Raw genomic sequence first — 24,387 nt, 5'->3', positions numbered from 1 at the left:
ATGTAACTTTTCTGCTTTAAAACTTTTCAGTGACTTCCTCCTGCCATAATAAAATTTAAAATCCTCACATTCCCTACAAGGCCCTGCAAATCAGTCCCCCACCTATCTCCAACTTCATAGGCCAGCCTTCTGCCTTCATTCTGTGCATATTCATCATACTGCCTGCTCCTCCTAGCTGCTTCCTCCTTTCCTGCAACAGGACCTGAGTTGTTCCTTCCCATTTCTCCCTGTAACTAGCCTTCCCATCAGCTAAAGCATGGCTTTCTCAAGGAGGCTTGGCCAGCCCTGCTTATAATACTGCACTTTTCCCTTTGTACACTTGGCTCTGCAGGCCAGTTCTAGCCCAGTGAAGACAGGGTCTCTGGTGATCTATTTGATGACTGTATCTCCCACACCTGCACAGTGCTTAGCCCAAACAAAAACCAAGCTGGAATGAATAAATGCACTATCAGTTCTCTATACCCTCAGCCCAAGTAGCTGCCTTCTTCCCCACCACCCTTTACCGCAAAAGTTTAAGTATTAAGAACGAGCTTATATTTGCATTTACAAACACAAGTATTTGAAACTAACAGGCTCAGTTTAAGGATTAAATAATTTATTTTTAAGAAAATTTGAACTTCTGTTTTGCTAAATTGTTTTTAAAATTACTTATTAATAACTTCTTCTTTAAGTTTTTCTGCAAGCAATCTCCTCTTTAGTAATGTTTGCTTCTCCTCTGCTGTCATTTCTGGTTTCTCTGTCATTTCCTTAAAAACAAAACAAAACAAAACAAAAAAACAAAAAAATTGGCTGTAGTATAAGATGGGTTCATTTGTCTAAAATTCCCAACACACTGCCTCAAAGAGCATTTTCAGTAAATAAAAATGTAAAAGCCACATATGCACTGGGTTCCCTCTATCTCTTCTCAGCAAAAATCTCTTCTTAGGGAAGAAAGCCTCTTGAGATGGTGGCGAGGGTACTGTTGCTGCTTTGTGGATAAAATACTTCAGAGGGCTTAGGTAAAATACACTGCTGACCCTCAAGCACTCAGAGCAGGGTAAGTAAAGAAAAAAATGTATAATGAAACCTCTATCATTTCGATCTCCCAAAATCCTCATAGCCACCTCGCTGCCAGAAAAAACAACAGGTGCTATACTAGCGGGGGGGTAACTATGACTGCATCTACAAGCAACATTATCAATGCTGTCTTGCACACATTCTGATTTTGACAATTCCACCTCTAAATCTGCAAAGTTTGAAACACTAAAGCCAGCCATACCTCTACCTCCCCAGCAGGTTTTCCTTTCTGCTCAGAATTTTGTATCTGCTTAGTCCTCATATCCTTTCTCATGGACATCAACTTATCTCTCTTCTGCTTGAGGTAGCGCTCTCGCTGTCGGAGCTCTTCTGTTCCAAGTGTTGATAAATTCTGCATCAAATAGAAAAGGAACTATTTAAATTCAAGTTCACATAATAAGTAGCACAGATAACCACTGGCTGATTCAACTCAAAATTTGAGTTCAAGATAATAACAAAAGCCCAGTGTATGGCTGTTTACATTGTTCCTAGTACTTTGTCATTCTGTTCATAGTTCTTACAAAGTAATGTGTTTTACTTACTGCTATTGGTCCTTCAGTGCTTGCATGTTCTAAGCCAGGGATCTTCAGGCCTTTTTGTGGGAAGGAGGAAGTTTCGGGCAGCATTTCCAGCTTTCTTGCCGAAGGTTGTACTGACTGATTAGCAAAATGCACTTTAACTTCTGGCAGTAATTAGATAGATACCAATTAGTATATTATAAGCAATATCATGTATTCATTCACCAAAATGCCTAGTGTGTTTTTTTTTTTCTCACTCCCCACACCCTCACTTTAAATCAACACACATTGATTCAATCAATGTCTATATTGTTTCAAGCACTGGGTGAGAACAATAAACGTGGTCTCTGTCCTCAAGGAGCTTGAACTACTGTTACTCATGAATAAGGACATTTCAACAAATTCCAAAGCTCCTGCTGTTTGTCACAACAGCTACAAGAAGTATAATTCTTACCTAAAGATTAGAACTACACTATACTATATTACAATATTGCCACATAAGCTAAAAAAACAGGACACTAAAATCCCTCACTGGCAATGTAACTGGTGCCAAACTTCTGCTTATAGAAGAAACTGTAAATGACCCTGTATATTTTCAGAACAATGAAGTTAAAGCTATAGTTTTTTGGACTGGACAAGTAAGTGCCAAGAATATCATTAATTTTTGTTTATAATACATACTAAAAACAACCTTAATAAACCTACTAACGCTATAAGAAAATGCAAGGATTTTAAAGTTAAGTAGACCTTAGAAGCAGACATAACAGAGCACTGACTATTCTCCAGTTTTTTGGTGACTGCTAAAAGACAAGATTAACATGATTCATAATTGCTTTTCTGAGCCATTTTTTATTATAAGACAAGGCGATTTAAGATAAAACATTTTCAGTTTAAGTACCTGAACTATGAAAGCAGAGTGAAACAAGAAAAGCATCAGATAAAAATGATAGCAAGAACTAAAACAAGGATGGGTGAACATAATACACATGCCTCGAAATGTTTAAAAATCTTGGTAGCAAAGTGAAACCGGAAATAAAACTGCATGAGCAAAAAATTTGCCAGAGGACCACTGCTTCAGCATGGACTGAATGCACTGATGCCAGTGCCAGGGAAGCTGGAAGAAGAAATGGTCTTTAGGCTCTTGGACAGTAAAAGTCTCTGTAGAAGAGATGAGGCTGTAACTAACCTCCAACCAGCGTAGACAGGGAGCTACAGAACTTAGAAATAAAGACACACCCAAGCGGGGCGCCTGGGTGGCTCAGTGGGTTAAAACCTCTCTGCCTTTGGCTCAGGTCATGATCCCAGGGTCCTGGGATCAAGCCCCACATCGGGCTCTCTGATCAGCAGGGGGCCTGCTTCCTCCTCTCTTCTGGCTCTGCCTGCCTCTCTGCCTACTTGTGATCTCTGCCTATCAAATAAATAAATATTAAAAAAAAAAAAAAAGACACATTCAAGCAAGTTGGTCTCTACCAGCAAGAGTTAAATATGCCATTCTTACTGATGGTGACTTTACATAGAGGTAGGCTTAGCCCCCAGATACAGAAGCACACAGCAGAAAAAGGGACAATTCCATTTATTTCTGAGGAGGGGGAATCCCAGGCACATAAGCATTTATGTTCAATTCATGAACCTGTTCTGGATAGTTCTTACCTGGAATTTATTAGCTATGAACAACCTGTATATTCTCACTCACATCTAGAGAGGAAACTACTTGAAACCAAAATACTTAAGCTTCGCTGATTTCTAGGAAGAGACAATCAGACAACCAGAAAGCTTAAAAAAGATAATCTTATCTCTGGCAACTCTTTGCACCAGTCTGAGAACAGATGATATCCATTTCTAGCAGGAACCAAGGAAACACATGAAAAAAAAGGAATTAAAAAGGAAATCAGACTCCTTTTTGATTCTTCCCAAATTAGGTCTTCAAAATGGACTTCTACCACTGTGCATGAAATGATTTCCTGGAATATCAGATATACTCATTTTTTAAATATAGAATAGTTTTGAAAACTGAAGTCATTACTCTAGAAATTATCTGCTATATGTTCTATACCACCTATTTGCATACCTGAGTTTTATGTGGTTGACTTAATAGATAAAGAACTAGACAAAGCAAATGTATTCAGATTACGTCAGACACAAGACTGAAAAGTGTGTATTTAGGTCTGTACAAAACAGAAAGTTAAGTTTGAGCCAGCAAATTAAAAAAAAGCTCAGACAAAAAAAGGAAGATGCTTTCATAAATATAATTCAAATGAAGTTATTCTACCTAAAATCTGATCATGAAAAAAGAAAAATGTTTACATTTGCTAGGAAGAAAGCAGGAAGGTAATTTCATAAACCTGCTTCTGTTTCATATGCCCCATTGTTTTATCAAGTCAGTACAGTTCCTTAAAATCAATGGGAAAACATCAAGCTCATCTTATCTCAATTATAAAATCTCTTCAAAACTAAAACATAAAAGAACACAAGATTAGGAGGCAGAAGACCAAAGTAAGTTACAGTTTTACCACTTAAAATCTCAGTGGTGGGCGCCTGGGTGGCTCAGTGGGTTAAGCCTCTGCCTTTGGCTCAGGTCATGATCTCAGGGTCCTCGGATCAAGCCCCACATTGGGCTCTCTGCTCAGCAGGGAGCCTGCTTCCCCCTTTCTCTCTGCCTGCCTTTCTGCCTACCTGTGATCTCTCTGTCAAATAAATAAATAAAATAATAAATAAATAAATAAAAGCTCGGTGGTTTTGGACATGTCACTCAGCTTCCTGGAATTTCTTCTAAAAGAAAAATAATAAACATAAAAATAAGGATCATATCTAATGGGTGTGGCTTTTTTTAAATGAGAAAAGGACATTTATTTAAAACCAGAGAAATGCATGACAACATGAACTCAATTCATGATCATGACTCAAGTTCTGTTTCAGAGTTACTTGTTTTCTTATAAAGAAAATCAGAAAGAATTGAAAATGGATTTGCCATATATTGTACAAATTCATCCACTAACATTTTCCACAAGGATTCTCATCAATTTTAGTTTCAGTATTTCCTGATGAAACATCTGGATAAACTGGCTATTTCTTGTTTCCTAGTTATGCTTTAATTCATTAGGAAAATGATTTACCTTTCAAGTTCTGCTTCTAACTCACAAACACTATATAACTGTGGTCATGGAAGAGAACACAAACACGACGTGAACATTATCTTGGAGGCTTTGGCCATGGCACAAAGGCTGATGACTCCCTCAAGGGATTTCACTCCTTGGTCTGGGTTCCAGGCTTCACTTAGAAATCTGGGGACTACACCCTCTCTGTCAGCTGAGTATTTCCTACCTCCACCCGCCATAGCTAAATTAAAAAAGAATTTTAAATACCAATGGCCATCCAACACTCCCTCCCAGGGGTTTTGAAGGTTAATTCAGGTATGTATGAGAAAGGTATGTATGAGTTATTCAGGTAGGTATGAAAAAGTAATACACTCTTTATAATGTTTATATATCCATCTTGTTAAAGAAAGTTCAACCTTACCTGAGGGTGGGTGTGTAACATGTTCACCATCCCCTTGGGAATTCTTCATTTTTGCAGTTTCATTAGCATGCACGGGAGGCTCTTCTGTTTTAGCCTCTGAGAACTTCAGGAATCCATAATACATGATAAAATTTTAAAAAGTTTTTTAGATTAATTTTGACTAATTCACTATTTAAGGGATCCAAAGACGTTACTTTTAAAAAATATATTGTCCACTAAATAGACAATGAACAGGAGATTTTCCAAAGTTTTTAAGAACTTTCCAGCATTTTGTTATCTTTTATTTTTTGAGGTAGATAAACATTCTCATTTCAAATCATGCACTGCTAAGAATAAGTAAGTAGTATATTTAGAGGACCCTGGACTTAACAAGAAGTTAGGTTCAAACCCAGGCTTCACCCTTACTACTCATGTGACCTTGAGGAAAAATACTCAAATAGAGAAAGAAATCCACTGAATTATAAGGTCCTTTTCCACTTAAAATAATCTATATCACTACACCCTGGTACGCCTGAAGAAGCCACAAATGGGTTTATTTCCATTTCTAAAATGGGATAGTATATTTAAACCAAATAAATCATTTAAATCTTGGGAAAAACTAAGTAAACTGATAATTTGTTTTTCTTAAAAACAGGAAAATCTAATCACATGCAGCTTATTAGATAACTCATGTCATATACCCCTACCCTATATGCTGGGTAAGAGACACAGGACAATTCTTTACCATACTATCAGCTCTACTCTTGTGTGTTCGAAAATTTCTATAATAATGTCTTTTTTAAAAGTCTTTTAAAAAACCATACATATAACGCCTAAAACATAGTATTATTTAAGAAGTCAAATATAGTTTGCTTATAAACCAGAGAGTTAACAGTAATGTCTTCTGACAGCAGTTTTGAGCTAATATCTCTTCTATACTCTAAAACGATTTTATATGGGGGCACCTGGGTGGCTCAGTTAGTTGAGTGACTGCCTTCGGCTCAGATCATGATCCTGGAGTCCCAGAATCAAGTCCGGCATTGGGCTCCCCACTCGGCAGGAAGTCTGCTTCTCCCACTGACCTCTCTCCTCTCATTCTCTCTCTCTCACACACAAATAAATAAAAATTTTTAAAAAAAAATTTATTTACTTATTTGTGACAGAGAGAGCACAAGCAGGGGAGCAGCAGGCAGAGGGTGAAGCAGGCTCCCCACTAAGCAAGGAGCCCAACGTGGGACTTGATCCCAGGATCCTGGGATCATGACTTGAGCCAAAGGCAGATGCTTAACCAACTGAGCCACCTAGTCATCCCTGTTCTATTCTCTTACGTTAAAAAATATAGCACCTATCAATTGCACCTCGATTTACTAAAAGGAGATTTACTTAAAGATACATAAATCACCTCTTAATGCTAAATCATCTCTATTCCTTCTGCTCTTCATGGGGCACCTTGCAGTACAATGAGGCTTTTCAAAGACAGTGCATGATACAAGAATGTACCACAGTGACTGAAGGGAGAAAAGGAAAATGACTTTCGAGTGACCAAGAGACAGTTCATATTGTTTCCCTTTCCCTTCAGAGAAATTTGGGAAAACACAGGAAGAGAGGAAGGAATAATTACTAACTTCCTTCACCTCAGCCGGATACATGTTTAATTTGTCCTTAGGAAAGATTAGGCACTTTATGGAAATAGTTCTAAATGGCAGAACAATATGCCAGGGATTATCATAACTGACTCATTCTACTTGAGGCTGATCACGTTAAAGTCTGCAGGGGGTCCTCAAGGATAACTACAGTAGCTGTTTCAAAACAGTAAAGGAATCAAGGAGAGGGAGAAAGGAAAATATTATTCTCAACTGTCTCGTATTCATAAAATTAAGGGGAACTTTTATAAGGAATAATATGAATGATATGAATAACATGAATGATATTACAGTTTTTGGAAGCTAATCTCAGTGTTTATTGGGTACTTAAAAGGTAGGTTGCTGTGTGGGTTATAAAGTGAATATGGTTATAAAGTCACACACAAATGCCTAGAACTGCTAAAAGAATATGATACTCTGAGGAACCGTGTAGTTCCACATCAGCAGCAAAACCTACGTGTAAACGAAAGAGATGAGAGCGATGAGGGGCATCTGGCTGCTTGGTCAGTACAGTGTGTGACTCTTGGTCTGGGGGTCATGAGTTTGGGCCCTATGTTGGGCAAGTTTGCTTAAAAAACAAAGGATAATGGCAATGAAATACTTCTGTTGTTATACTAAATATGTGCTGTGGGCACCTGCTTTTTTCTCTTCCTTTCTTCTTCCTGGTCATATTCCTCTTTCGATTTTCTGAAATATACAAAAATAAGGTAGAGAAGTAAATTTTCTTTTTTGGTCGAAGAACCAACAAGCAACGTGCTAAACTAAGCTCACAACATGTGCAAGGAATCTTGGAGACCAAGATGGAAATAATCAGGTTTTTCTTTTTCTTTTTTCTTTTTTTAACAATTATTTATTTATTTATTTGACAGACAGAGATCACAAGTAGGCAGAGAGGCAGGCAGAGAGAGAGAGGAGGAAGCAGGTTCCCTGCTGAGCAGAGAGCCCGATGCAGGACTCGATCCTGGTACACTGAGATCATGACCTGAGCCGAAGGCAGCGGCTTAACCCACTGAGCCACCCAGGCGCCCTAATCAGGTTTTTCTTAAAGCAACTTAGAATCAACTGAGAAAGAGATACATGATAGGCACACACAGCATAATATAGTAACACTAACTACAGGTTCACCCATTCCTTTTGGAAATGTGAATGACCCCTAGCTGAACAAAGACCTACAGATTTGAAATCATAAACCCAAATCTGATTGGCAAATCTGATCTCTCACTTTAAAATGATAAGACCCATCTCTCCCCTCATTTTAGTTTTTCCAGGGGCACCAGAGTTATCACAAAGCTCTCCTGATATCATTACGCCAAAGCTCTATCAGTTGCTGTGAACTGCTCACTGAGGGCCTCCGATTTAGGAAAATAGCCAAGTCAACTCTCTTTCATAACAAAGTTTTACTACTTTACAGAGCACATTCCCCTTAAAAGCCTTTAGCAAATAAAGTCTAAAAGTACAATGCTGATTAATTTTCAGACCACCAATCAACCAACAAAAGCCACCAGCTCAAGCCAAAACTACCAATCCTCTAAATCTATTAACAATTTCCTTAACTCTTCAAACCTATAAACTCAAAGCATTCTGTATTGTCTTGGGCTCCTATCTGCCCCTGCTGTGGAAAATAGGATCTGGCTGGAAGAGGCTGGGTTTACCAGCACACCTGCCTCCATCCCCACAACTACTTAGATCCCCTGGAATTAAGCACTAAGTCATGGAGCTCCTTCCATAGTTCCCCACTAGACCCATCCTCCCAATCGCCATCCTGCCTTGTCCTCCCTTCTGCTCTGGAGCTGAGAACAAGGTGGATAGGGGTAGAACTACAGATGCTGGAAGACGGTCATGTGTGTGGTTAGAATTGAAGAAAAAGGAAGGGCTCCCAAAGGAGAAGGCCGGATTCTGCAGGTGACACAATGGCTATAAGTATCCTTCTGCCCTAAGCCTCTACATTCTCAAAGGAGATTTTAAAATTAGGTACTGCAATTGTTGCTCCCTTCCAAAACTGCCAGAGGGGTCAAGAGATGACAGGCCCAAGGGGGGAAAAAAAAATGCTCCTTTAGTGGCCTGCACACTGCATGCCAGGCATTTGGCTGAGAATCATGTAAGTGGGGCAAAGAAGAGACCAGCTAGACATTGTCTGGGATGGGCACTTCCCACTGCCTACTTTTCCCTTGCAGGTTACCTGCCACCCTGCCAGCTATTTCGTCTGTGGAATGTGAATGTCCAGCCTCCTGCTGTTAGACACCTGGAATGAGCCACTTCTAACACCAGGGTCCAGAAGCCATAGAGTGTCTTGTCACCAGGCTGGGTCTACTGGCTGGTTTTCTATTCCCATGAAGGGATGGGAAGAAGCCCCTCCCATTTAGGCTGATATGGTATGAGGCACTTGAAAATCATTTTTTCTGTGCATTAAAAAATGTTATACATAGTTATAAACAAATACAATGATACATCATTTTTATGGTTTTTCAGTAGAGAATTTAGTTACTTTCACGAGTTCATAATATTATGAGGGTAGAAAACATACACAGATCATGTCACAATATTAGTAATGATTCATTCAAAAAATAATTAAAGAATGATACCTAAGAACTTCCCTCAGGATTTTCATCTCTTCCTGTTCAAGGTCACTGACCATATCCGAACCATCTGTTAAGCAGTCAGGTAATACACCTGTTGAAAATCAAAGGCCACACAAAAGAATATGAACTCTACTGAAAACATTTATTGCTCACTATTCTAATTCATCAAAAAGTACAAATGAGTTTATTAACAGTTCATTTAAAAATGTTCTAAGCTAGCATCTAATTATTATATTTTTTACTTTTTCTTGTTTTAAAGAATCAACCCCACCCAAACACCACAGTTTTGTCTAGAAATTCTCTTAGTAATTATTTGTATTACCCATTAAAAGTGACCATAATACAGCAATTAAAATTAGTTAATATAAACTATCACCCCCTGTAATCATCTACAGTCTGAGGATAGACCACTGAAATCATTAAGCTCCTAATAATGAAAGCATGCTCTCAGAAGTATCTCTTAAGGATGAAAAGAGTTTCCAAAACAAAAATACAATACTTTGTTTATTTAAACAGCATGTTAATATGCTTCATTCACGCTACAGCAAATGCTACTGAAAAGGGTCCTGCTTACTACATTGGAAAAAGCACAGTGCTAAGCACTCAGGAGGAATATAAAGATGAAGAAAACAATCTCTGCTCTTGGAGCTTCTATCCAGATATTGGGCCAGTAACTATAAACCAGGGCAGTACCAACTTCAGCCTAATGCAAATTATAATTCATGGCAAGTAATTTTAAGTGTTGGTTGAATTTACTTTATTACCTACATCTTCCTAAGAAGAAGGTAGACTGGTAATCAGTGTTCTATTCATATCTTATTAGTATATTCTCACAACATCAGCAGCATGTGTCTTAATTTTTACCTTCCATTTCTTAATCCACAGATGACTATGGGATTTTCAATCAGCTCTAAATTAAAGTAGCTTTATTATTCTAATCCCCTTGATGTTTAAATACTTTTTTTAATTAAACTTATTTTAAGATACTTGCAGATTCACATGCGGTTGTAAGAAATAATACAGAGAGAGGTTATGCATGCACCTTTTATTCAGTTTTCCCCCAACGGTAACATCTTGCAAAATACAGTGTGGCATCACAGCCAAAGAACTGACTAAAAAATACTGATCAATCTCAAGTGCATTTTTGTACTTTTTCCAGTCAAAAGATACATAATTAGTATGCTCTGGTAGTATTTCTGAGGAAATATAAAAGAACTAAGAAAAAAATGATGCAATAGTATGCAGTGCTTCAAAACCATCAAAATAGGGCACCTGGGTGGCTCAGGGGGTTAAGCCACTGCCTTCGGCTCAGGTCATGATCTCAGGTCATGATCTCAGGGTCCCGGGATCGAGTCCCGCATCGGGCTCTCTGCTCAGCAGGGAGCCTGCTTCCTCCTCTCTCTCTCTCTTTGCCTGCCTCTCTGCCTACTTGTGATCGCTCTGTCAAATAAATAAATAAAATCTTAAAAAAAAAATCAAAATAATGCTCTGATTTGCATTTCCCCAAATTTCTTTGATAAAATACAACAAAGAATCCAGAAAGCCTTTGAATTATTCTTACTCCCAAGACAATTTTCAAATGGTCTGCAGTTCTGAGTACACTCAACATTGCTCTAAGGTACTAACTCCTTGATCTAACTTAAGCAATGTTCTTAAATGCAAGTATTAAAAATGCTCTGGTAGAAACAAAGTATTAGATTTTATTTAAAGGTAAGCCAACATTCTCACCCTGTGGTTTGATACCAGCACTCTTCTGCATTATTGCCTCATCCTCCCTTGCTAATAGAACCCAGATTTGTTTAATTAACAGGCAGCCAGGTATTTGGAGACTTAGCCCCACTCCAACACAGGAGAGTGACTCATGATAATGGTCTCATTTTCCATGCCAGAGGGTTTAAGAAAAGCATGTGACCCCAATCCTGACCAATAGGACCTGAGGGGGAAGTTTCTGGGGGTTTCCATGCAAGTTTTGTCTTGCTATCAAAAAGAGATGTACAGGAAGAAATATATCCCCTTTCTTCATGAGACATCATTGAGTCTCATCCAATGCAGCTAGAGGGCAATCAGGAGAGATCCTCAGAAGAAGAGAGGGTAAAGATGGAAAGTGTCAGCGTTCTTAATAATATCACGGAGTTACTAACTTAACCAACATAGACTGTCTTCCTTCTTCCCTTCCTCTGGACTTCTTTTTCTGTGGGGATCGATTCTTACTGCTTAGGACATTTTCATTGAGGCTTTTTCTGCTCACGGCAGCCTGAGGCGATATCCAGCTGATACAAGCTATATGTACTTCTTCCCTTTATATTAAAATCTAAATGAGTTTCCAGTTAAATTCCAAACTGAAAATATATGGCATGCCAATATCAAGTTCACCAGCTCTTATCAAAACTGATCCCCGCAAAATAATTTTAGCTATAACATAAAATAATTATTCGCGCCTTCTAACCCATAGGTCAGAATAGGGCATAATTTCAGGAACACTCAGAGAAAAGGATTTTATAAAGCAAACCATGGTAGAAAGACAGACTGTTTCCCAGACTGACTTACACCAAAGCAACAGCACCGTGTCATCCATCGTTCAGGGTTAGGGTGATGTTATCTCCTACCCACAGACGTCGGCTCTCACACCTGCTGTGAAAAGCATTCTAGAATTTTATAGGACAGTTATGGTGGTGCTTGGGCTCTAAGAGATAGTCTCTACTCTCATGATACTAATGAGAGAAGAATCCACAAGGGCCCTGCTTGCCCTACAACAATAGAAGCCTCTTGCTGCATGTTCCAGACCTTTAAAAGCAAACAGTACAACTGAACTATAGCTCTCACGTCTTCAAGAAGCAATTTTAAAACAGGTCCTGCTGCCAAACCGTTAAAGAGTAAATAGGCAAGGTCAAGAATATCAGTGCAGTCTATTGAGCAAAGGAACACAAAGGTATTAAGGTCAGGTTACTACAGCGAGGAATCTGAAAGGTAGTAAGAATCTGGATTGAATCTGGATTGAAAAGGAGATAGTACAATAAGAAATACGGTTAGAAACACACATGTATCAAGTCAAGATGTCAAATGTAACTCGAATACACAAGACGGGAACAAAAGCAGGAAAATCAAAGGACAAACTGAAATTAGACAAGAGAGTCAGGGAAGAAAATAACTAAAGAGGGCTATGAGGGCTTTGAGTTCGGTTTTCCTTTCCCTGACAGTAGTGTAGTCATACCTGCCCACTGTTCTAGAACAGTTCTCAGTTTGGTCCCAAAACCAGCAGCATCACCTGGGAGCTTGTTAAAAATGCAAAGCATTCAATCCCACCCCAGACCTACTAAATCAGAAGAGGGAAACAACTGTATATGTTTCAACAGCCCTCCAACAACTCCAAAAGCTCACTAACGCTGCAGAGCCACTGTCTCCTACAAAGGTCCTAACTATCATAAGCCAGACAAAAAAGACTAGTCACCTTCTCTTCACAGTAACTAAAACTGTGACCATTCAAAATACTGAATTTCATAAACAAAATGACTAGGAAGAAAAATCAAGCTATCTGAGACCTAAAACATCATTAAATCAAATTCTGGTCTGCTTTCTTTGAGATGGCAAATACAAATTGATCAGGGAAGTTTACATTCTTGAATCTCTTCAGTCAGCAAACATGAAATACATTTATACAAAGCAGCTACATTTAAGACCATAGTACAATCAGAATAGTCAAAATTGCAAAACAAAAACAAAAATTTAACACTTAGATATAAATTCAACATGTTACCGTTTCTCTCTTGAATTATTCGAATGGCTTGCAGCTGCATTTCGATGTTTTTCTGGACCATCATTGCTTTAAAGATAGTAAAATCTTCTGCTGCCAATACAGGTTGCAAAATGGCCTATGGAAAAGAAATCTGGAAGTTAAATGAAGATTCAAGTTTTACAACTATTTCCACACACTCAAATCATTTCTATGGCAAATCATTTCTATTAATTCAAGAATGCTATAGTAGTATTTATGGTCAAATGACTCAAAAGTTAAATTTTACGATTCTACAAGCCTTTAATGTAAGACTCTCCCAACCCCCAGACCTCCAAGAAGCTAAGACTGACAACGGTAATATATTTTCCAAATGAGCCAGTGCTGAGTAACTCTGAAAAATAACACAGAAATTAGGCGTAGTTTTTTTAAGGTTACCACTTCAGTATCTGGATTTATTTTGTGGCCAAAATAACAATATCTATTTGGTTTTATTTCTATCACCTGAAATTTACTGTGAATAATAAATCCTAAGTATAAAATTATCCCTTAATCAATAAAAGTACCAAGTTGAATAAAAGTCAACGCAAAAAAAAATAAATGGAGTCTGGAAAATAAGTGTAATGAGATATTAATAATGTGAGAAGACAATTGTCCTATATGTACAAATTTCATGTAAAAGGTAAGTTAGAAATTATGTTGTGAAATCATTTTCTGGAAGAAACAACAAATGTGATAAATTAAGGGGAAAAGTAAAGGTGTCTTCCACGGAGTACCTAAATTAACATTTCCCTAACTACAGGGGGCTATTGCCACTTCCCAAGCTAATCAATCATAAGTAGAATAAGATTTGCAATGGGTGAAAACCCAGGAGAAAACACTCAAATTTAATGCACCAGACTAAAATCTTATTTCAACCTTTCCATGATATTAATGTAAAAGCTGAACACACAAAATCACGCAGAGGTAACCAAGGGTGTGCTATTGTTCACCAGGCAGGCTGCAGCAATAAGTCAGACACATCAACCAAAGCTCCATCAAAGAGGAAGCAAAGAGGAAGGAGCAATCAGCTCCTTCAGCAATCAGCTCACCAGAAAACCACAGTATATAGCAAAGCAAAGCAAAATGCAAGAGCAGCTCTCTGGGGGCACCTGGGTGGCTCAGTCATTAAGCATCTGCCTTGGGCTCAGGCCATGATCCCGGGGTCCTGGGATGGAGTTCCACATCAGACTCCCTGCTCAGTGGGAATCCTGCTTCTCCCCCTGCCTGTACTCGCTCACTCCCTCCCTGTCTCTCTAATAAATAAACAAAATCTTAAAAATGCATCTCTCTCTGTGACATTTATGAGGAGTCAGCTGTAGAAAAAAATGATGGAGAGTTTCTTCCCCCTAAAGTCACATGCACTGTTCAAAAGACCCACAGCAGGGACTAGCAGGTAGGCTTGACTGTGATTGGCAGCCCAAGGCTCAGTATTTGAAACCAGTTGTGGACTGTCTCTGTGATAGATTAGTCATGTCTGCCAAGACAACTTGATGGGATTATGCCCCCACATAACTTTGTTCTGGGGTTTCCTAGACTTCTTATTGGTGATATTAAGGACTTTATCCCCATCAGTAATAAACTCTTGAAGGGCAGTTCTATTAATAGCAGTGTATCAACTGGAGCTTCTAACAGCAAGTCAGAATTAGAGTTACACACATAATGTGTACCTTGAGGCGTCTAAGAAATGCATATTCCTAAATCGTGCCCTAAACATAATCAATCTAAATTTTTAGAGGATGGGTGCCCATGTATCTCCACAGATAATTCTTATAACATTAAAGCTCGAGAACCATCAACACATTGGAAGAAAATGAGCCCTTGATATCAAAAGCCATTTCCAGCTTACCCATGTACCAGCTGCGTGACTCTGTGTGACTTTTTTTTTTAAAGGTTTTATTTATTTGACAGGCAGAGATCACAAGTAGGCAGAGAGGCAGGCAGAGAGAGAGGAGCAGAGAGCCCTATGTGGGGCTCGCCCCAGGAACCTGGGATCATGATCTGAGCCAAAGAGAGAGGCTTTCACCCATTGAGCCACCCAGGTGCCCCTGGGCATGTCTTTTAGTTCTCTGAGCTTAAGTTTCTTCATCTGCAAATTGGTACTATAATAATAATAGTAATACAGTGTTTTGTTGAATCTAAACCCCCAAATTAGTAAAATAAGGCTTTACTTCTTGCACCAACTAGAAAAGAAAAAACCCCGCCAATTAAATTATAACATGTCATTTAGTGTAAAATACATTCTCATTTCAGAGGTATTACAATATGAAAAATTAGCATTTTAGCATGAAAGAAATACAATCATAACTTTCTGGCCGGGTGATGGAATTAAATAAGATGAGAAGGCACTTTTTAAACTGAAAAGTACCTATAAAGTTATTGTTCTGATCATGTTGAGGCTGGTTAAATATCAAAATGGTGCACTAAACCTGACAACTGTACAGTAGTGGGATTCTTCCAGTTCAAGGAAATGGATAAGAGCTTCTGTTAAAGGCACTTAGAGGAACTAAATACAAGAGTTACTTCAAAAACTGGCAAGTACTTTAAAAACAACAACAGTCTTAAGTATCTATTAAATTAATTGAAATGTCAAACTACTTTGACAGAAGACTATGAGGTGAAGTAAATATGATAGTATCTATGTTTGAGAAAAGCACATTAACAAAAAATGAACACTGAGTATTTAGGAATCTGACTTACATGAGTGTATAAGACATTCAAATATATTCACACTTAGCTTTAGGTTGCCCTATTATTATCTCTGCTTAAAGTTCATCATACCATAGTTTTGAAAGGTACAAGTGATTTCATGTACTTACAGTATTCCATTAACAGACATAACTACCAAGAGAAAAAGATGACTTCATGATTACAGTTGGAGACTTCAATACCCTCTATTGGTAATGGGCAGATCCAGCAGGCAGAAAATCAGAAAGGACACAACTGAACTGAACAACACCTTCAGTAAACTGGATCAAATTGACATTTCTCCAAAAACAGAAAAATACACATTCCTCTCAGGCACACATGAAAAATTCACCCAAATAGACTACATTCTAGGCCATAAAGCACATCTCGATAATTTTTTTTTAATTTTATTTATTTATTTGACAGAGAGAGATGACAAGCAGGCAGAGAGGCAGGCAGAGAGAGAGGAGGAAGCAGGCTCCTTGCTGAGCAGAGAGCCCGATGTGGGGCTTGATCCCAGGACCTTGAGATCATGACCTGAGCCGAAGGCAGCGGCTTAACCCACTGAGCCACCCAGGCGCCCCACATCTCGATAAATTTAAAAGAATAGGAATCATACAAAGTATCCTCTCAGACTGCAATGGAATTAAACTAGACATCAAGAGCAGAGTGATAACTGGAAAAACCTAAAATAATTGGAGGTTAAACAACACACCTCTAAATAATATGTGAGTAAAAAAAGTTCAGTCAAAACTTAAATAAGGTGGGGCTTGGGGCACTGACCCCTATGCAGTCAAATAACTGCATATAATTCTTGACTGCCCCAGACTTAAACTACTAATAGCCTACTGATGGCCAGAAGCCTTACCAATTCATAAACACCCCATTAACACATATTGCATATGTTATATGTATTATTGCTGCATTCTTAACAATAAGCTACAGAACAGAAAATGTTATTATGAAAATCATATGGAGGAACGCCTGGGTGGCTCAGTCAGTTAAACGGCTACCTTTGGCTCGGGTCATTATCTCAGGGTCCTGGAATCTAGTTCCACAACAGGCTCCTTGCTCGGCGGGGAGTCTGCTTCTCTCTCTCCCTCTGCCTTCCACTCTGCCTGCTTGTGTTCGCTCACTCTCTCCCTCTCTGTCAAATAAATAAGTAAAATCTTAAAAAAAAAAAAAAAAAAAGAAAGAAAGAAAAATCATATGGAAACTAAAAGGCAAACTCCTGAATGGGAGCAGATATTTGCAAAGGGCATATTCAATAAAGAGATAGTATCCAAAATATACAAAGAACTTACACAACACCAAAAAACAAATCATCCAATTAAAAATGGGCAGAAGACATGAACAGACATTTCTCCAAGGACATACGGAGTTGCCAAGAGACCCGGAAAAGATGCTCAATGTCATCCATCATCAGGAAAATGCAAATCAAAACCACAATGAGCTATCACCATATACCTGTCAGAATGGCTAAAATTAAAACACAAGAAACAACAAGTGTTGGCAAGGATGTAGAGACAAAGGAACGCTCAGGCGCAGATGGTGGGAATACAAACTAGTGTATTAAAAATTAAAAATAGAAAATTAAAATTAAAAATTAAAAATAGAAATATTATAGGACCCAGTAATCCCACTACTGGATATTTACTCAAGGGAAAAAAAAAACACTAATTCAAAAAGATCTAGGTATCACTATGTTCATTGCAGCATTATTTACAATAGCCAAATTATGGAAGCAGCCCAAGTACACACTGATAGATGAATGGATAAGGAAGAGGTGGTATATAGCTACAATGGAATATTATTCAGCCATAAAAAATAATGAAATCTTGACATTTGCAGCAACATGGATGGATCTAGAGAATATAATGCTAAGTGAAATAAGCAAGTGAACTAAAGACAAATACCATATCATCTCACTCATATGTGAAATTTAAGAAACAAAAAAACAAAGGGAAAAAAGAGACAAACCAAAAAACAGACTCTTAACTACAGATAATCAATTGATGGTTACCAGAGGGAGGTGGGTGAGGGGAGAATAAAATAGGTGAAGGGGATTAAGAGTACACTTATCATGATGAGCACTAAGTAATGTATAGAATTGTTGAATCACTATGTTCTACACCTGAAACTAATATAACACTTTATGTTAACTATACTGGAATTAAAATTTAAGAAAGAAAATCATAAGGAAGAGAAAATACATTTATAGTACTGTGCTGTATTTATTTTAAAAATAAATCTGTGTAGAAGTGGACCCACACAGTTCAAACCTGTGATGTACAAAGGTCAACTGTAGTCTTAAGAGAAATTCCTAAAATATTCCTAACTGAATATACAACTTATTGAAATTTTCAGGGTACAGCTAAAGTAGTATTCAGAGAAAATTTACAGCATTAAAAGCATATATTTAAAAAGAGGAAATATCTAACATCAATAATCTAAGCTTTCACTTCGGAAACTACAAAAAGAATAAATTAGGGGTGCCTAGGTGGCTCAGTGGGTTAAAGCCTTTGCCTTTGGCTTGGGTCATGCAGGGTCCTGGGATGGAGGCCCACATAGAGCTCTCTGCTCAGTATGGAGCCTGCTTCCTCCTCTCTCTCTGCCTGCTTCTCTGCCTACATGTGATCTCTGTCTGTCAAATAAATAAATAAAATCTTTTTAAAAAGAAGAAGAAGAAGAAGAAATTAAATCCAAAGTAAGCACAGAAAAAAAAAAACAGTAGAAATTAGAGAAGAAATGAATTAAATTTAAAGTAGAAAATCAACAAAACTAAAAGTTGATTCTTCAAAAGTATCAATAAAACTGATAAACCTCTAGCTAGATTAACTATGAAAGAAAGAGAGAAAAAAACATAAATTACTAATATCAGGAATGAAAAAGGGTGCATTACTACAGATGCAAAAGACTTTAAAAGGATAATATAGAAATGTTATTGACAACTCTATGTCCACAAACATCTTAACCTAGACAAAATGGACCACTTCCTTGAAAAACACAATCAGCCAAGCTCACACAAGTAGAAATAGACAATCTGAATAAGGTAATAGAGAGACAGGAATACTCTAACTCCATCTTTAAAAAGAAGGAACCAATAATTAATAACCTTCCAAAACAGAAAGCTCCAGGCGTAGCTCGGTCCCCTGGTAAATTCTACCAAATATTTAATGAAGAAATTACACAATTCTCCATAAAATAAAAAAGATCAAACATTGAAGAAAAGTTATAGATTCATATTATTTCGCAAAATAATAATAATCACATATTTATTTGTAGAAGTTAAATAGCATAACCTACAGAACTGATATAAAAGCCTTTCTATTGATTCAAATTATTAAGGAGAAAAAAAGTATGACTTTAAAATCCACTTTCCCTGCTACACATAACTTATTCAGTGTCCATGCTATTGTCCCACCAGCCCTCCCTGAATGATTCAGGGTAGGATTTACATGTATTTGAACATGCATATGAAAATTTGCCCTTAGATAAGAATCCTCAAAAAAAAAAAAAAATTCACCAATTCCTCACAATCTCTTCCTAAAAATAGAAGCAGAGAATACTCCCTAACTTATTTTATGTAGCCAACATTACACTGATACCAAAATCAGACAAAAATGCTACAAGAAAGAATAGTATTTCTCATGAACACAGATAGAAAAATACTCAACAAAATACTAGCAGATTGAATCCCAACAATTATACACCATGACCAAGAGGGATTTATTCTAGTTATGCAAGTTGGTTCAACACCCAAAAATTAATTAATGTAATTCATTAATCACATGAAAAGTCTAAAAAAGAAAGATCACACTGTCATATCAATAGATGCAGAAGAGCATTTGACAAAATCCAACATTCATTCATGATAATACTTTCAGCAAATGAGGAATAGAGAGGAATTTCCTTGACCTGATAAAGAACATCTATAAAAAACTGACAACTAACATTATACTTAATGGTGAGAAAATAGATGCTTTCCCTTTAAGACCAGAAACGAGTTCCCTCCCACCACTCCCATTCCCCATTATACTGAAGTCCTAGCTAATGCATTAAGAAAAGGAAATTAAGGGTACAAAGATTAGGAAGAAAGAAATAAAAAACAGTTTTTCTTCACAGATGATAGGACTGTCTGTAGATAATCCTAAAGAATCAGTTTATTTTATCTTATTTTTTTTTTTAGATTTTTTCATTTATTTGACAGACAGAGATCACAAGTAGGCACAGAGAGGCAGGCTGAGAGAGAAAGGGGGAAGCAGGCTCCTTGCTGAGCAGAGAGCCTGATGTGGGGCTCGATCCCAGGACCCTGAGTTCATGACCTGAGTCAAAGGCAGAGGCTTTAATCCACCGAGCCACCCAGGCGCCCCCAAAGAATCAGTTTAAAGAAATTAAATAAAGAAATAAAGAAATCAAATAAAGAACTAGTAAGTAATTCTAGCAAGTCTGCAGAATATAAGGTTACTATACAAGTTTTCCTATATACCTGCAATGAGTAATGGGAAAATGAAATACAAAACACAATACAATTTACATTAACTCCGCAATAAAAGAAAGTACTTAGGAATAAATCTAACAAAAAACACAGAAGATCTATATGCAGAAAACTAAAAAACTCTGATGAAAGATATCAAAGGGATTGTAAATCAATGGAGATATTCTTTGTTCATAGATAAAAAGACTCCACACTGTTAACATGTCAGTTCTTCCTAATTTGATCTGTGGATTTATGCAACCCAAACAGAATCCAGCAAATTATTTTGTAGACAGCAACAAACTGAATTTAAAATTTAAATGAAAAGTCCAAAGTCCCAGAATAGCCACATAATATTGAAAAAGAACAAAGTCAAAGAACTGACACTATCTGATTTCAAGACTTACTATAAACTACAATAATCAAGACACTGTGATATGGGTGAAAGAGTAGACAAATAAATTAATGGAACAGAAAGAGCCTGAAAATAGACCAACACAAACACAGTCAACTGATCTTTGACAAAAAAAAAAAAAGGCAATCCAATGGAGAAAGGATAATCTTTCCAGCAAATGGTGCTACAAGAACTAGAAATCTACATGCCAAAAAAAGAAAAGAAACTAAATATTGACTTTACACCTTTCACAAAAATTACCTCAAAGTGGAACATAGAGTTAAATGTAAAAAACAAAAACATAAAACTTCTAGAAGATAGCATAGAGAAAATCTAGATAACGCTGAGTTTGGCAATGACTTCTGAAGATACAACAGCAAAAGTATAATCCATGAAAGAAAACTGATAAATCACATACTTCGTTAAAATAAAATAAAAAGGGGTGCCTGGGTGGCTCAGTGGGTTAAAGCCTCTGCCTTCGGCTCAGGTCATGATCCTAGAGTCCTGGGATCGAGCCCCGAATCAGGCTCTCTGCTCATCGGGGAGCCTGCTTCCCCCTTTCTCTCTGCCTGCCTCTCTGCCTATTTGTGATCTCTGTCTGTCAAATGAATAAATAAAATCTTTTTTAAAAATAAATAAATAAATAATTTAAATAAATAAAATAAAACACTTCCACTCGGTGAAAGACACTGTTAGAGAAAGAAAAGACAAGCCACAGAAGAAAATTTTGTGAAATATTTGCAAAACACATACCTGATAAAGGAGACTTGCATCAAAAATTGTATACAAAGAACTCTTAAACTCAACTACTAGAAAACAACTCAATTTTAAAATGGGCAAAAGTAAACCATTATAAACCTAATTAGAATGCCTAAAATGCAAAAAACTGACTATATGAAGTGCTGCTGAAGATGTACAGCAACAGGAACTCCCATTCACTGCTGGTGAAAATTCTAAATGGTACAACTACTTTAGAAGAGACTTTGGAAATTTCTTACAAAGCTAAACTTAATCTTACTGTATAAACCAGCAATCTTGCTCCTAGGTTTTATTTGCCCAAATGAATTGAAAACTTTGTCCACATAAATATGAATATTTGTAGCAGCCTTTTCATAATTACCAAAGACTGGAACACACCAAAATGTTCTTCAAAAGGTAGATTGATAAACTGTGGTACATCCATATAAAAGAATGTTATTCGGCAATAAAAAGAAACGAACTATCAAACAACAAATAAAATGAAAGAACTTTAATTTCATACTGCTTAGCAAAAGAAGCCAGTCTGAAAAGGTATATGCTGCATGATCCCAATTATATGATATTCTGAAAAAGGCAAACGAGAGAGCCTGTAAAACGCAGTGGTTGCCAGGAGCAAGGATGGAAAGGATAAACATGTAGGATACAGGGGACTTTTAAGACAGTAAAAGTATTGGGGCGCCTGGGTGGCTCAGTGGGTTAAAGCCTCTGCCTTCGGCTCGGGTCATGATCCCAGTGTCCTGGCTCTCTGCTCAGCAGGGATCCTGCTTCCTCCTCTCTCTCTCTGCCTGCCTCTCTGCCTACTTGTAATCTCTGCCTGTCAAATAAATAAAATCGTATTAAAAAAAAAAAAAAGACAGTGTAAGATACCATAATGGTGGATATGTGACACTGTGTATTTGGCAAAATCCACAAAACTGCAGAACACAAAGAGTAAACTTAATGTCAACCTCGGACATTAGTTAAAATAATAATGATGATGATGATGACGTTTCTTTTTTTTTTTTTTAAAGATTTTATTTATTTATTTGACAGAGATCTCAAGGAGGCAGAGAGGCAGGCAGAGAGAGAGAGGAGGAAGCAGGCTCCCTGCTGAGCAGAAAGCCCAATGCGGGGCTTGATCCCAGGACCCTGAGATCATGACCTGAGCCGAAGGCAGAGGCTTAACCCACTGAGCCACCCAGGCGCCCCGATGATATTGTTTCAATGCTGCCTCCTCAATTTTAACAAATATACCATACTAATGAAAGATGTTAGTAATAAGGGACATTGTACTATCTGCTTAATTTTCTGTAAACCTAAAACTGCTCTAAAAAATAAATCCTATTAGGACGCCTATGGGGCTCAGTCGGTTGGACTCTTGATTTCAGCTCAAGTCATAATCTCAGGATGGTGAAATGGAGATCTGCATAGAGCCCCAGGTCAGGCTCCGGCTCAGCGTGAAGCCTGCTTGAGATTCCTCTGCCCCTTCCCCCTGCTCTTGCGCTCCCTTTCTCTCTCCAATAAAGAAATAAAATCTTAAAAAAAAAAAAAATCTTTAAAAAACTTTTAAAACCTATTAATTTTTAAAATCTTACTAGTACTCACACAAAATATTGTTAATTATCCTGTATTTTTATTTTTTATTTTTTTTAAAGATTTTATTTATTTATTTGACAGAGATCACAAGTAGGCAGTGAGGCAGGCAGAGAGAGAGGGAGGAAGCAGGCTCTCTGCTGAGCAGAGAGCTCCATGCGGGTCTCAATTCCAGGACCCTGAGACCATGACCCAAGCTGATGGCAGAGGCTTTAACCCACTGAGCCACCCAGGAACCCCTGTGTGTATTTTTAGAAAATGGAAGTTATACCACATATGTAATCTTTTCAATGATCCAAGTTATTGGAAAAACACCATAATTTTGCCAAATTACTACCATAACACAAATGTTTCTGAAAGTGTTAATTTTTATGTTCTAAAAGTCAAAGGAAATCAAGCATGAAAAGCAAAAAATACTGTTTATCTCTTACCGTATAGCAGTCTTTTGCAATACAGTGCATAGAAATCAATGATGAACTTTACCCTCAACAAAAAATCACAAGGAAGTCATAACGAAGGAAGTCATTTTTGCCTACTTCGGTTGGAAACCACCACAAAATTACAAAATTCAACTGAAGGTGACTGAAATAGTAAATATCTCACTAGTTATTATAGTATCATATTTTCTGAACAGTTAATTCATGAGCATGTTTTAAGAAATCACAGATTCAACAGAAAAACATGCTCTCACAGGTTTTTTGTTGTCTTAAACCAGAGTTCTTCATCTGATACACTCGCTACTCCTGCTGACTTCAATAAACAGAGTATGGCAGGAGCAGTGGCCTAGGTATAATGATGACCAAACAGGAGAAAAGAATTTTGTTAATGGGCTTCAGCAGTATAATGCAATGGGAGCTGGTTTAAACAATCAAAACCAAACCAAGCAAACCAAAACAAAATAAAAATTACCTACTCAATAACTAAGGACAAGCAACTCGTTTCTTGAGTTAATTCTTAGGCACCCTACAGTGGCATAATGGACTCAGCATTCTGATCTTTCTGTATAAAGACTACATCATTAGGGCGCCTGGGTGGCTCAGTGGTTAAAGCCTCTGCCTTCAGCTCCAGTCATGATCCCAGGGTCCTAGGATCGAGCCCCGCATCGGGCTTTCTGTCCAGCAGGGAGCCTGCTTCCTCCTATCTCTGTCTCTGCCTAACTGCCTACTTGTCTGTCAAATAAATAAATAAAATTAAAAAAAAAAATACACTATTGCTGCAAAGTAGTAAATAAAATAGCTTTAAACTGTTTTTCTGGTAATGGGGATAGCCTTGTGCTGATTTAAATCATGTTGCTATTCAGTATTCGATGCTAAGTGTTTGCTCCAGAAGAGAATACAGCTAACTAGTCCACATGGGGATTGAACCAATGACCCTGGCCTAATTAGCACACTGCTAATCAACCACCAAAATAGCTAGTATTAATTAGGAGGTGTTTCC

General features: G+C 37.5%; 1 protein-coding gene across 1 annotated transcript in view; it reads right to left on the bottom strand.

Annotated features, from left to right (window-relative positions):
• Positions 1-578: 578 nt before the first annotated feature.
• The window catches only part of CFAP36 (cilia and flagella associated protein 36), a 31,101-nt gene continuing 7,292 nt past the window's right edge, over positions 579-24,387 (bottom strand). The window contains exons 4-10 of the mRNA XM_032352170.1: positions 13,046-13,160; positions 9,295-9,382; positions 7,348-7,399; positions 5,091-5,193; positions 1,599-1,738; positions 1,259-1,408; positions 579-746 (exon numbers count right to left, since the gene is read on the bottom strand). Coding sequence (XP_032208061.1) covers positions 645-746; positions 1,259-1,408; positions 1,599-1,738; positions 5,091-5,193; positions 7,348-7,399; positions 9,295-9,382; positions 13,046-13,160 — 750 coding nt within the window. The 3' untranslated portion in view covers positions 579-644. The remainder of the gene's footprint in view (positions 747-1,258; positions 1,409-1,598; positions 1,739-5,090; positions 5,194-7,347; positions 7,400-9,294; positions 9,383-13,045; positions 13,161-24,387) is intronic.

The sequence above is a fragment of the Mustela erminea genome, chromosome 7 (assembly GCF_009829155.1).
Source record: "Mustela erminea isolate mMusErm1 chromosome 7, mMusErm1.Pri, whole genome shotgun sequence".
In the NCBI taxonomy this organism is placed as follows: Eukaryota; Metazoa; Chordata; class Mammalia; order Carnivora; family Mustelidae; genus Mustela; species Mustela erminea.
The sequence above is the reverse complement of the archived record's forward strand: the minus strand, read 5'-3'. Positions and strand labels throughout refer to the sequence as shown.